The sequence below is a fragment of the Typopeltis vanoorti genome, chromosome 20 (assembly GCF_054136105.1).
Source record: "Typopeltis vanoorti isolate ZY-2024b chromosome 20, IOZ_Tvanoo_1.0, whole genome shotgun sequence".
Lineage (NCBI taxonomy): Eukaryota > Metazoa > Arthropoda > Arachnida > Uropygi > Thelyphonidae > Typopeltis > Typopeltis vanoorti.
The window spans coordinates 57,188,229-57,201,118 of record NC_143568.1 but is presented as its reverse complement, the minus strand read 5'-3'; the positions used below and the strand labels follow the sequence as shown (position 1 = coordinate 57,201,118).

Here is a 12,890-nt window from a genome sequence, read left to right as displayed (position 1 = left end):
TAATAGATATCAAGATTTTAGAACAGGTGAATTCATTTAACTACATAGGATGTATGATTACACATGAAAAAGATATAAACCTAAAAATTTCAAAATATTTAAAAATAATAGGTGCAATTAACCCTATATTTAAACCTAACTTGGTTCAAAAACAAACCAGATAAAAGTAGCAAAGGTCAATTGGTAGAGCCTCTGATTCTAATGGCTCATGCAAAAAGTTAAGTTTGAGCACAGTTAGTAGTTGGAAGGGGAACAATTGTTCGATGCTGTTGGCACACTCTCCCTTGATATACACCTCCAGGGAGTCTTTGGACTCCCTGGAGGTGTCACATAATAATAATAATAATATAATACAGTAGCCCTATCAGTCCTATCGTATGGAAGTGAAATCTGGACCATAAAACAAAAAAGACAAAGATTATAACAGCTAAAATGAAGTTTACGAGAGAAACTGCAAAGCATACTCTATTCAATGAAGAAAGAAATGAAGAAATTATGAAATAATTAAACCAGGAATCAGTAATAGAAAAAATTAAAAAGCATAAACAGAAATGGATGGAACATGTTGAAAGAATGAAAACAGAAACCATTTATTATTATCATTATTATTATTATTAAACAAGACCTCAGGAGTCAAAGACTCATCTGGGAGGTCCTTTTATCACACACACATCTCATCATACCGTGTCTTAAACACTCAAACTCCTTGCAGACACCACACTCTCAGGCAAGGCATTCCAATCATTCACAACTCTGCAAAAAAAACCTGCCTCTCACTCCCCTACTCACACTCTCTTTATACAGTTTCCAGGGATGACCTCTGGTTCTCCCCTGATCTCCCACTATTCTCTATAGAACTTCTCCACCATTGATCTTATAACAACCCCTTACCAACTTGTAGGTCTCTATCATATCTCCCCTCTTCCTTCTCTCCACCAGACTCTGCAAATTACATCTTCTCAATCTTTCCTCATACTCAATATTCCAGAGATCAGAAACTACCTTAGTCAGTCACTTTCGGACTCTTTCCAACATCTCTTCATCCTTCTGAAAACCCGGTGACCAAAACTGGGCACAATAGTCCATGTGTGGCCTAATCAAAGCCTTATACAATGGAACAAGAATCTCCCTACTTCTACACATCAGTGTCCTCCACATCATTCCCAGAAGTCTTTGTGTTGTCTTCAAAATTTTGGCGATGTGTCCCCTAAATTTTAGATCCTTATCCACTATCACTCCCAGATCTCTTATTTCCTCTACCTCCAACAATACATTCTCACCAAGCATAAATTCTGCATCCCATCTTTGTTTTCCAAATTTTAAAACCTTACATTTTGCAACATTGAACTCACATCCCCATTTGCTTGCCCAAACACGCAATTTATTCAAGTCTTCTTGCAAGGCCACAACATCTTCACTACTATTTATGGTTCATCCCAACTTTGCATCATCTGCAAACAACTGAATATCTCCATCCAAATCTTCGCTAATGTCATTAATATACAAGTTAAATAGTAATGGCCCTAAAACAGACCCCTGAGGCACTCCACTAGTGACTTTCCTTTTCCTGGATATCACACCCCCATACACAACTTGTTGATACCTATCAGATAGCCAGTCTCCAATCCAATGCACTAATCTAATATCCAACCCCATCTGCTCTAGTTTGACTGTCAACTTATCATGAGGTACTCTATCAAAAGCTTTTGCGAAATCCAAGTATATTACTGTGTATCCTTCTCCTCTGTCAAAGGAAGCAGTCACTTTATTGTAATAAGTAAGTAGATTACTAAAACATGACCTCCCTTTAGCAAATCCATGCTGTCCATCAAAGATTATACCATTGTTGTCAACCCAACTCTGGATCCTAGTTCTCACAAGCTTCTCCAACAACTTAACCACAACACCTGACACAGAGATAGGCCTATAGTTTGATGCTTGAGTTAGATCACCTCCTTTATGAAGTGGCACAATCTTGCCCTCCTTCCACTCTTTAGGAACTTGCCCAAATGCAAGACTCGTATTAAAAAAATATGTCAAGGCAAGTGTCAACTCTCTGGCACATTCCTTCAGAATACACGGCGATATATTATCAAGTCCCACAGCCTTATTTATATCTAGTTTACTGAACTCCCCAAAGACCTCTTGCTCACTTACAGTCAGTCTCTCCTCCCCATCATCAACTGCTCTCAATCTCTCCACGAAGTCACATTCACAAGATTGAAAGATCTTTATGAACTGCTCATTAAGTATCTCCACCACACATTCTGCAACAGAATGTGTGGTGGAGATACTGTCATTATACCATTCCCTCCAATCAATGTCATCCTTCCATAATCATTCTTTCTTTTGCTGGCTACATATCGAAAGAACTCCCTAGGATTCTTTTTGGCTTCATTAGCTAACTGCTGTTCATACCTCTCTTTAGCTACACTCACCAACCAAGTCACCCTCCATGCCTGGTCTTTGTAGACCTCATGAAATTGGTTACTTCCACTTCTCTTATGCTGCCTCCATAATGCCCTTTTTCTCTGTATCGCATACTTAATCTCTTTATTCATCCATCTCACACCTACCTTATTTACCTTTCTCACCCGTGGAATACATTTAGACATTGCGTCTACTAAATAGTTTTTGAAAATCCCCCAAGCTGCATTGATCTCTTTTCCAGCTAACTCTTCATTCCATGCTACACCTGCAAGCTGTCTCCTGAGCTCTTCATAATCACCCCCTTATAGTTCCACATATACCCTTTTTTCACAGGGGTCCTTGCACTGCTGGCAACCACCCAGGTAATCACCTCATGGTCACTTTCACCAATTGGTGGATGATTTGACACCTCATTTATAATTACATCCTCTGATGAGATAATCAAATCCAAAACCCTTAATCCTCGATTAAGGGTCTTGGATTTCTTTCTAATTTTTTAAACCTTTAAAGCATTAAGGCAAAGTTAAACCTTTTTTAACTTTGCCTTGACGCCATGTTTCATTCCAAAAATTGACAATGGCTCAAACAGAAAAAGGAATAAGAAATTTACTGGGTAATACATCAGATCTCATCCGCATACAAACCACAGCATTACTATTGCAAAGTAAATTACCTCAAAGGAATCTTCCTTACACAGAATACACTTCCCTCAAAGAATTAAAATCAGACAAAAATATCGTTATAATCAAAGCAGATAAAGGAGATGCAACAGTAGTTTTGAATTCTGAAGATTATAATAATAAAACGAAAACCCTTCTTGAAGATTCTAATACCTATAAACCTTTAGGCAGAGATCCCACTTGGTGCGCTCACAATAAAACCAATGATATAATCAAAAAGATACCTAATTGGACTGAAGAACTCAAAAGAACTCTACATTCAAAACACCCATTAGTTCCAAGAATTTATGGTGTACCAAAAATTCATAAGATAGGTATTCCCTTAAGACCAATAGTAGATGGTAGAGACTCTCCAACCTCTAATTTAGCAGAACATCTCACCAAAATGATTTTACCTCATATAGGAAAAACATCTTCTTTCATCAAGAACAGTACACATTTTATTGAAAAAGTAAAAGATATTTATATTGGACCTTCAGACGTATTAGCAAGTTTGGATGTTATCAGCCTATTTACAAATGTTCCAAGAAACGAAACTGTGAATCTCCTAGAAGACCTTTTTCCTCCGGACATCGTAGATCTTTATAAGCATCGTATAAATAATACTTTTTTCATGTTTCAAGACAAATTTTGGGAACAAAAAGAAGGACTGGCTATGGGCTCTTCCCTCTCACCGGCTTTGGCTAACCTATTTATGGAAAACTTTGAAAATAATGCTTTAAACAATTATCATCAAAAACCAAAAATATGGCTACGCCATGTCGATGATATATTCATCATATGGCCAGGAACAACAGATGAACTAATTGCTTTCAAATATTACCTAAATAATTTGCATAATATAAAATTTACTTTAGAACAAGAAGAACTTAGAAAACTGCCTTTTCTAGACATTCTATTAGAAGTCAATGAAAAGGATAATAAACTTTCTTTCTCAATATACAGAAAACCCACCAACACAGGAACATTTCTTAATGCGGCCTCACACCACCACCCTTCGCAAAAAATAGGTATAATAAAAACCCTAAGGGACAGAGTGTATGACATTTCCAGCACAGAAAAACAGAGAAACGAAGAATTAGAATATTTAATACAGATCTTTCAAAAGAATGGTATCAAAAAAAACTATCAAAAAAATCCTCCACACATCTCCTACAAGCATCTCTCAGAAACAAGATTTCAAAAACGCTATCATGCTTCCACATATCAAAAATGTTACAGACAAGATGGCCAAATTACTTAACAAATATAACATCAAAGTAGCCTTTCTGCCGCTGGGAAAAAAACCTCATCATCCTTTAAAAAAACCAGGTGTTTACAAAATTGATTGTTCTTGCGGCATCTGCTACGTAGGACAGACAGGAAGATCTGGGGAAATTCGCATGAACGAACACCAAAAGGATGTACAAAACAGAAGAGAACAAAAATCAGGTTTAGCTTTCCATACCACCTCCACCGGCCACAATGTACTATGGCAGAATACAAACATGTCGTACATAGAAAAAAACTGTTACATAAGGAAATTTAAAGAAGCTGCAAACATGTTTAAAATACCAACACAATGCAATAAAAATCAACGATTAATTCTCCATCAAGTTTGGTCAGCTTTAATAAAAAATATACCTCAGTCAGAGCTCGGACATTATGAACTTGAACAACAGAACGTCGCATCATCCAGCATTGTTTAAACTCAGCACTGCTTTGAATCTGCATTCTGTTTTTTAATTTTATGAATAGTCAGACGCCATAACTGTATAGTTGTAGCCGTCTTTTGAAACTTTTAACTTTTTTGAAACAACAAAAAAGTTAAAACAACTTTAATAGAAAGGGGGATGGTAAATCCCTTTATGTTTTTACAGCTGGGTACGAAACTCGGATCGAAATCTATAGAGTTTCATGCCGAAAAAAACTATCAGCAAGCACAAGTGTAAATGATCACTTGGGTAGTACAACACCAGAGCAACTCCATGCAAAGGTGGAGCAAGCTCCGTCACGAACTTTAATATTCTCTCATAATGTAAAACCCAGCTCCTAAGAGATGTATATATATTGTTTTACATTATGAGAAGAGGTCACTACCCAGACTGGTTTCAACCTTTTTTAAGGTCTCATCAGTGGGTAGGTAGACCTGGAATATCAAGGTTTTAAGTGAACATGAACTTACATACCTCCTAGTACACCACTTCAGCAATTCGATAGTAGAGGTATGTAAGTTCTCATAATGTAAAACAATATATATACATCTCTTAGGAGCTGGGTTTTACATTATGAGAGAATATTAAAGTTACTGACAGATCTTGCTCCACCTTTGCATGGAGTTGCCCTGGTGTTGTACTACCCAAGTAATCATTTACACTTGGGCTTGCCGATAGTTTTTTTCGGCATGAAACTCTATGGATTTCGATCCGAGTTTCATACCCGGCTGTAAAAACATAAAGGGATTCACCATCCCCCTTTCTATTAACATATTCGCTGGTAAAATAGCCTTTCGGCTAATTAACTTAGTAATTAAAACAACTTTTTTGTTGTTTTAACTTTCAGTTACCTTTTACCCCTGAAGATGCAAGTCAAATGACTTATGAAACTTGTCGGGTCTTTTATTAATTCATTATGTTTTATATAGCTTATTATAAAATAAAATGTGGTCCAATTACTGGAATATACCATATTTTTGTCTGTTAACTGGATGTGTTCTCTGGGCAGTTTGTCTATTTTATATGACAAAAAACTCTACTTATACTGGATCATCTTCACTTGGAAAGCTCTTAAAGATTGTTTGCATCCTAGATGGGATTCCAAAATCCAGGTCTTTGCAACCAAGGAATACTGCTCTTACTAACTGAACCAGCAGGGTTTTTCCTTCAAGAAACTTGCACAAAACTGACAGACTCAGTAAACTATACAGATAGGATTAACCTCTGTCACAGCATAAATTAGGTTTCTATAAAAGCAAAATGATAGTAAAATATACTAAATATTGAGTAACACAACAAAAGGAAATATGATGAACATACCAATAACTGCAACATTATTATTTAATTTCTGTAATTGTAAACTAGGTGTATTTTCTTTGCTTGACTCAACAAATGCAAATTGATCTGATACACACAAAAAAAAAAAAAGTCTATCCTGCTTAAAGATTTTAAAAAGCTGGCAAGTAAAAGCTTGGAATGAAATTTGTTTCATAATAATTTTAAAAGTACATAAATAGAAATATTCTAAATGTAAACTAAATTAAAAAAAAAAAATTCCATAGTAATGGAATCAAATTATATGACACCAGTGGCACAATCTCTTGAACAATCAGTAAATAATTAAATACTTTCTCAAACGAACTCTTACTTATATGAATATAAAAATGCAACAGTAAGGCAAGCAAATAAAAACAATCAGAAGTTAGAAAGTATCAGCAAGGAAGATGTTAAGAACCTAATAAAATATACCAAATATTAAACCACAAAAGAGAGATGAGTCTTCAGACTCATAAAGCTGTTCATATAATAATAGATCATATTATAATTGACAAGAAATTATATATCTTGTCATTAGTGAGATCTGGTTCACAAAGGAAGATATAGTTACAAGGAGAGAAAGGTAAGGAAAGAATGTTTTCAGGGAGAATAAAGTGAATAAGATGGAGGGGATTGCTGATGATAGTAAAAAACTGCAGCCAAAAAGAAAAAAGTTCAAAAGGAAGGTAGGGTTATAGGAGGTAGTGTATTTGAGGTCATCTAGTGTGAGATAGGAGGTAGGATATTTGTGCTATGGAGGGGAGGATTGCAAAGAAAGATGCAGATGGTATACATCAGTAAACTACATTAATGAACACAAGGTAAATAATTCTTATGGAGACTATAACCATGGGTGATAGTGACTGAAAGTAAGAAAAAACACATGAGGGAAAGTAAATGGAATTTACCTAGCTAATAATTACCTAAAACAGCATGAGATGAAGGGAACCAAGGGTTTGAAAGTGCTTATCCATAACCAAGGTAATCAGTCATTTTGCTTTTGAATGGGGAGAGTGCATGCAGTTTTGATCTGGGAGGTGGAATTTTTCAGTTAAGATAGGATATATGCAGAAGTACAGAGCAAATCATTATGATAAACTCAGGAAGCAGCTTAGAGCAGTGCCACAGCATAAGAAATTGCAAGAGAAAGATGTTAACAGTGCATGAGAAATGTCTAATGTAAAGGAAGCAGCATCATATTGCATATCCAAGCTCAAGAGCTTAAATCAGGTGGGAGTTAAATCATTATAAGCAGGAATTGTGAGATGGTGTTCTTTCTTGAAAGAAAGATCGCACTTTGCTTTCCCCTACCCACACACAAATTTCAATCAAGATCAATTTTCTCTTCTTAGATTGACTTTCACATTTGGCTGTTATGTTATTTGGGAATACAACCAAAGCAACTTTGCCTATGAGGCAAGTGTATTATTTGTGTGTTCATTTTGCCAGTTTGCTTGTTTTCCAAAATGAAAAACCCAGGTTTCTAGAGCAGGAATCCTGTTACTTTCCTACAAACACACAGAGCCTACAATAAACTTGGTATCCTTTTTGTTCAAAGATCTACTTCTCACTCGTACAACTGTTAACAACACTATAAATCCCAAGTCCATCTCCCATGACACCACGGAGTGCTGTTTCCACATTTGACTCATACACCAAGAGATGATACACAGAAACTGGATGATTATTTGGACAAACAGTATAGCTTCAGTTGGATGAATGCATTCTCTCTTGCATGTTTACTGAATATGATCAACATCAAAAGTTGGAAGGTCTGGTATGTCTCAAAAGAAAATCTTCATTGCTTTCTTTAATAAGATGATCAACGGTAAGTGATGATGAATTCTCTTTGCAAGAACATGACTGCTCCTCTTTCTCAACACCAATTTTTAATTGAACCTTAATGAGCAACTGATTTCAAAAGGTTTATGGCCACCTTAATCTCTTTATAGAATTTTTAAAGAATACTATATACTGAAAGAACTATAATTAAAATTCAGCACATAGTAGAGACCTTATTAACAGACGAATCGCAAGTTTAAATGTCATGTTATTGAACGTTTATCTGAGAAACATGGACGCCACTTCAAACAATATCTGTAGTATCATATAATTTATGCTACGTTCATTCATAGGTTACATTTCTTCCTGAATGTGCTGTACTTTAAAATATAGTTTAATCTAATTTACGCAGTCATTTTTTTAAAAAATAATCATCCAGCCCTTATGTTCACTCCTGACTCCTTGGTTTGGTCTTTTGTATAGTTCTGATTTTCACTATTATTCAGTAAGCAGATAAGGATTTCTGACTATAATTCATATCCTCTTTGTCCCTTATGTCTACATTTAGTGAATTTTATAAATCACTATATGCTTTCCATCTGTTTTACTACACTTGTTTTACTTATATTTACAACACATCAAGTTAAGGTTATGCAACAGACACACTCCTTCAAGTTAAGAAACAATCACTTTACATCGTGCTTTATATGCATAATCTGTATATCCCTGGGGTTGCTTTACATCAGGGTCAAGTTGGTCTTCTAAGTGCAGAATATTTACTGACAATACAAATTGATTAGTACAGTATCTAAAAAAATAGGAAGGCAAAATTATTGCAATAGATGTTAAAGCTATAATTTTTATTATTTATTTATTTTTTATGTGAATCCTACACACTTAATGCACCTATAGTATATAAGTAATTGTAAATTTAACAATTCAGTACAGTGGGCAAGATTAAATTTACTTGTGAATCTAATGTTAGATTGAAGAGAGAAATTAGGGATTAAAAAAACTAAATGCTGTGGAGACCAACAACAAAACTTTCCTCGAGCTACTTCAAGCCTCTGATAAGCAAGGTGATGGTCTCATACTGCCAGTGAAAATCACCTATCACTTAAACACATGCACAAAATGGATGATGTAATGGAGGGGACTCACAGTATGAAAGTGTTGGATCTAGTCACAGGATCAAAAGATCGGTCCATAACTAAGGTGGTCACATTCTCTGACTGGTCTGAGTGATCATGCAGTCTTGATTTAGAAGGTTGCAAAATATGTGGATCTTATGAGAATGTGCAAAGGAATTGTCAGTGCCTCTTACTAAGCTGCTTAACTTAAGTCTCAGCTCTGGTAAAGTCCCAAGGGAGTGGAAAGAGGGCAAAATAGCTCCTTTGCATTAAGGTGCTAAGACTACAATAGAAAATTATACACCAATCACTACCTCAGGAATGGTAATAAAAGCAGTGAAAAAGTTGGTCAAAGACAGAATTAAGGAATTGGTAGATAAGAATGTGATACTATATGAGGGTAGCATGGCTTTGTTAAAGGTCAGTCTTGATTTAGTAATTAACTGTTTTATAACAGTGATGGGGGGGGGGGGGAAACACATCTACTATCAACAGCATTATCATCTAAACTGGTGACATTAAATATTAACAGGAGTTGAAATGTAAAATGCCTTTCAACAATAAAGGAAAAAAATCACTCCAATACATAAGATTAATTTTTACCTAAATTCTACCAAAATATCCAGAAAGCAGATTAATACACCAAATACATATTTATAGATATTTTTTAAAGGCCATGATGCAGTCATACCTTGTGCTGGATGATAATGAAGTGTTGATGGCATATGAGGTCTTTCTTCAAGCCTTTCATAGTCCAGATGAAACTCCTTTGCAATTTTCCTCCAGTTTGCTGCATCAAAAAAATAATACATTCCCCTTTCAAAACTACTTGTTTTTTCGGTGGGTACCATACCAGGAACCCTTGTTATCCATACCCTCTCATCCTTATGAAATCTCCAGTCCCTGTTATAAAGTTCAGCAGCAGCAGCCAATTGCAATATATCACCACTAAACATATAAAATAGATAAAACAAGAGATCTTCTCCATATCGATTTAATTTAATAGGTGCAAGTTTTTCCTTAATTGTTTGGTTAACTAAATATTCAGATGGTACAAGATAATCAATATCTTGTGGCCTGCATGGCTGTTCTGCCCAAGGTCCACCAAAGTTAGGATACAAATTTTCTGGTGTATTCAGATTCAGTCCCAATGTAGTAAGATCACTACCTAATGCAAGCGAGACAAGATTGGGGTCTGTCTCGGCTGCACGAATAAAAGTAAGCAAACCTACCATTCCAAACTGATCTGTAACCATACCAGGTGGGATATTTGTAACTCGTCCATCTTTTGATGTCTGAATTCCACGCTTTGGAGTTTGAGAATTTTTATCTCCAAGAAAACGATTAACATCTTTTGATGATTCTGAGGGTCCCACTCCCAATGATTTATTCATGTTTTCTTGACTTTCCTGATTTTGAGATCCAGGCAAGGCAGGAAAATCTTCACTGTGAATTTGAAACTCACTCGATTCGTTTGTTGGTTGTTTGACCATACCAACATAAGGTGGTCTACCGGCCATTGGGTTCGGGGCCATTGTCGTATTGGAGTTATCCGAGTTCCTGTTGGTTAAAGATGGAAATTCTGATAAATCTAGTGCTGGTGTCGTTGAAAACGACGAATTCTGTATACTACTACTGAGCATACTCTGTCCTGGAAATCCACGACTGTTGTGGGAAATGCCAAAGCTTGACATCCCGCTCATACTGTTTCCACCTCTATTCGGAGAAGGTTGTTGTTGTAGACTGTTTGGTAAGCAAATAGGGAAATTATTTAAGCCGGAACTAGTGGGAGTAACATGACCACCGAGATGACTTGATGTGGCATTTAGCCTTCCACCAAACTGCTGACTTCCTAAATTACGAGGTGTTTGTTGAAGTCCAAGAGCACCCATACTTAATCCTCCACCACTTTGTTGTCCATAACCAAATGAGGAAGGAGATGTCATATCAATTATTCGAACAGGCTTGGTTCTGACTTTAGGCTAATATAAAAAAATCAGTATAGGTATAAACCTTTACACTTTTCGCTGGCAATTGCATAAATGCATTTGTGAAAATCAAAACCTCCAAAAAAACAATATTCAAAACATACTATACGCACGAATCTCACATCAGCCACAATACCCAATTGTTGTTTATGGTAGCATACTCTCAACCCCAGTGAAAATAGCATCTTGTTATTTATAATTATATTTCCAACATGCATTACAAAATGATTCGTAAAATTATTTGTCATAAATCATACATCGAAAATAGCAATGAATATATAAATACCTGACGAATACCTCACCTTCAAAAAAGTTTCCAATTTTAGGTGTATTTGATTTCGTTCCATAGACACCCACCTTGGATATTTTCCACTGGTTCTCCGTAGTCTAATATCCTCATATTTGCCTTGAAACCTTCAGGCTCGTAACTCTGAGTAATCTATGTGTACACACCGCTAAGATGAACGGTTGAATTACAGAATGCTAAATTATCATTTATATTATGCACCACCATGAAATTCCAGGACTTATTGCAGGTGGTCACTCTACACAATCTACAGCCCTATGCAATATATTGTATTTATTAATGGTTTTTGCTCTCTAGCTGCTGGAAGATAAGTCTTGCTACATTATTATTATGTGACACCTCTAGGGAGTCCAAAGACTCATCGAGGGAGAGTATGCCAACAGCATCGAACGATTGAACCCCTTCCAACTACTAACCGCGCTCAAACTTGCTTAACGTTTTGCGAGCCATTAGTAGCAGACTCTACCAATCGACCAACCTTTGCTGGCTGAGAAGTGCAAATGCCAATTCATATAAAAACTGGCCAATGTGAAGATTGACATTTCTACCATAAACATATGTTTTCTAAAACGACATTTTTCCACAATGATGTCATTTATTATGTTGCTAGTTATATATTGTCACTAGCATGATTTCAGAGCTAGGACAAGCTCTGAAAATACGAAAGTTTTGAAGAAAAAAAAATCAAATCCAATACTAATTAAGGCAGTGAAGAGGCTGTGTAGCTCAGTAGAGGTGGCGTTTGCACTCTACGGCGCTTGACCGCACGAAGAAAGGATTCGGTGGTTCAAATCTAGTAGCCGACTAGAGGAAATTTTTCTAAGCCTTTTTTCGACTGGTTCCCGAGTTAGTCGATCTCTGGCATGGGCTAGCGGGTTTTTTCTCCCGTAAACTCAAGAATATCGACCGTCGAATCCTCACTATTTTCAGATATTAAAAATATTGTGTTAGGGTTAGGGACCATGAGATGGCGGCACTATCTTGCCGCCTTCTTCACTGCGTACCTATGAATCAATGATTGCCCTGGGCCAGCTATCTCTGATTGGCTATTAGTGGAAATTGAACTGCCCACTCAGTCTCCAAAAGTTAGATAGGATAAACGGCCCCGCCTACTCCCTATACGGGAACAACATAGGCGTTAGTTGATTATTTTTATTAGGGCAGTGGCAAATACATTAGGCCAGATATTAGCTCTGGCACTTCTTGGAGTGTCATACACACGCATATATGCCTTATGTCATCTTTACCACGAGTTGTCTGAGACTTGAAAATACTTCAGGCACAAACTTGGCTTACTTGCTTGTTTGCTTACTTTGGAAAAAATGATTAAAACCAAGTTTATAAAATTTCTTGGTATCTTTAATGTATAGTACACCCAAGATAAAAAAAAATTCTAGGATCTCTTACCAGTTTCCCATACATATATATGGGAAATTGGTAAGGGATCCTAGTAGCCTTGCATTACTTTGTCCGTTGCTTCAGAAAAATATACAGTCCAGGATGGCTTGGCCAGGATGAATTGGTGAATGGGTCTGCCTCCAATAATCAACAGTGTCCCCTAC

At 36.3% G+C, this 12,890-nt stretch overlaps 1 protein-coding gene across 2 annotated transcripts in view; it reads right to left on the bottom strand.

Annotated features, from left to right (window-relative positions):
* The window catches only part of LOC150095459 (CCR4-NOT transcription complex subunit 2-like), a 71,287-nt gene extending 60,126 nt beyond the window's left edge, over nucleotides 1-11,161 (bottom strand). For both annotated transcript variants that reach the window (XM_090410095.1, XM_090410096.1), the window contains exon 1: nucleotides 9,725-11,161. In XM_090410095.1, the coding sequence (XP_090266221.1) occupies nucleotides 9,725-10,979 (1,255 nt within the window). In that variant the 5' untranslated portion in view covers nucleotides 10,980-11,161. The remainder of the gene's footprint in view (nucleotides 1-9,724) is intronic.
* Nucleotides 11,162-12,890: the final 1,729 nt, after the last annotated feature.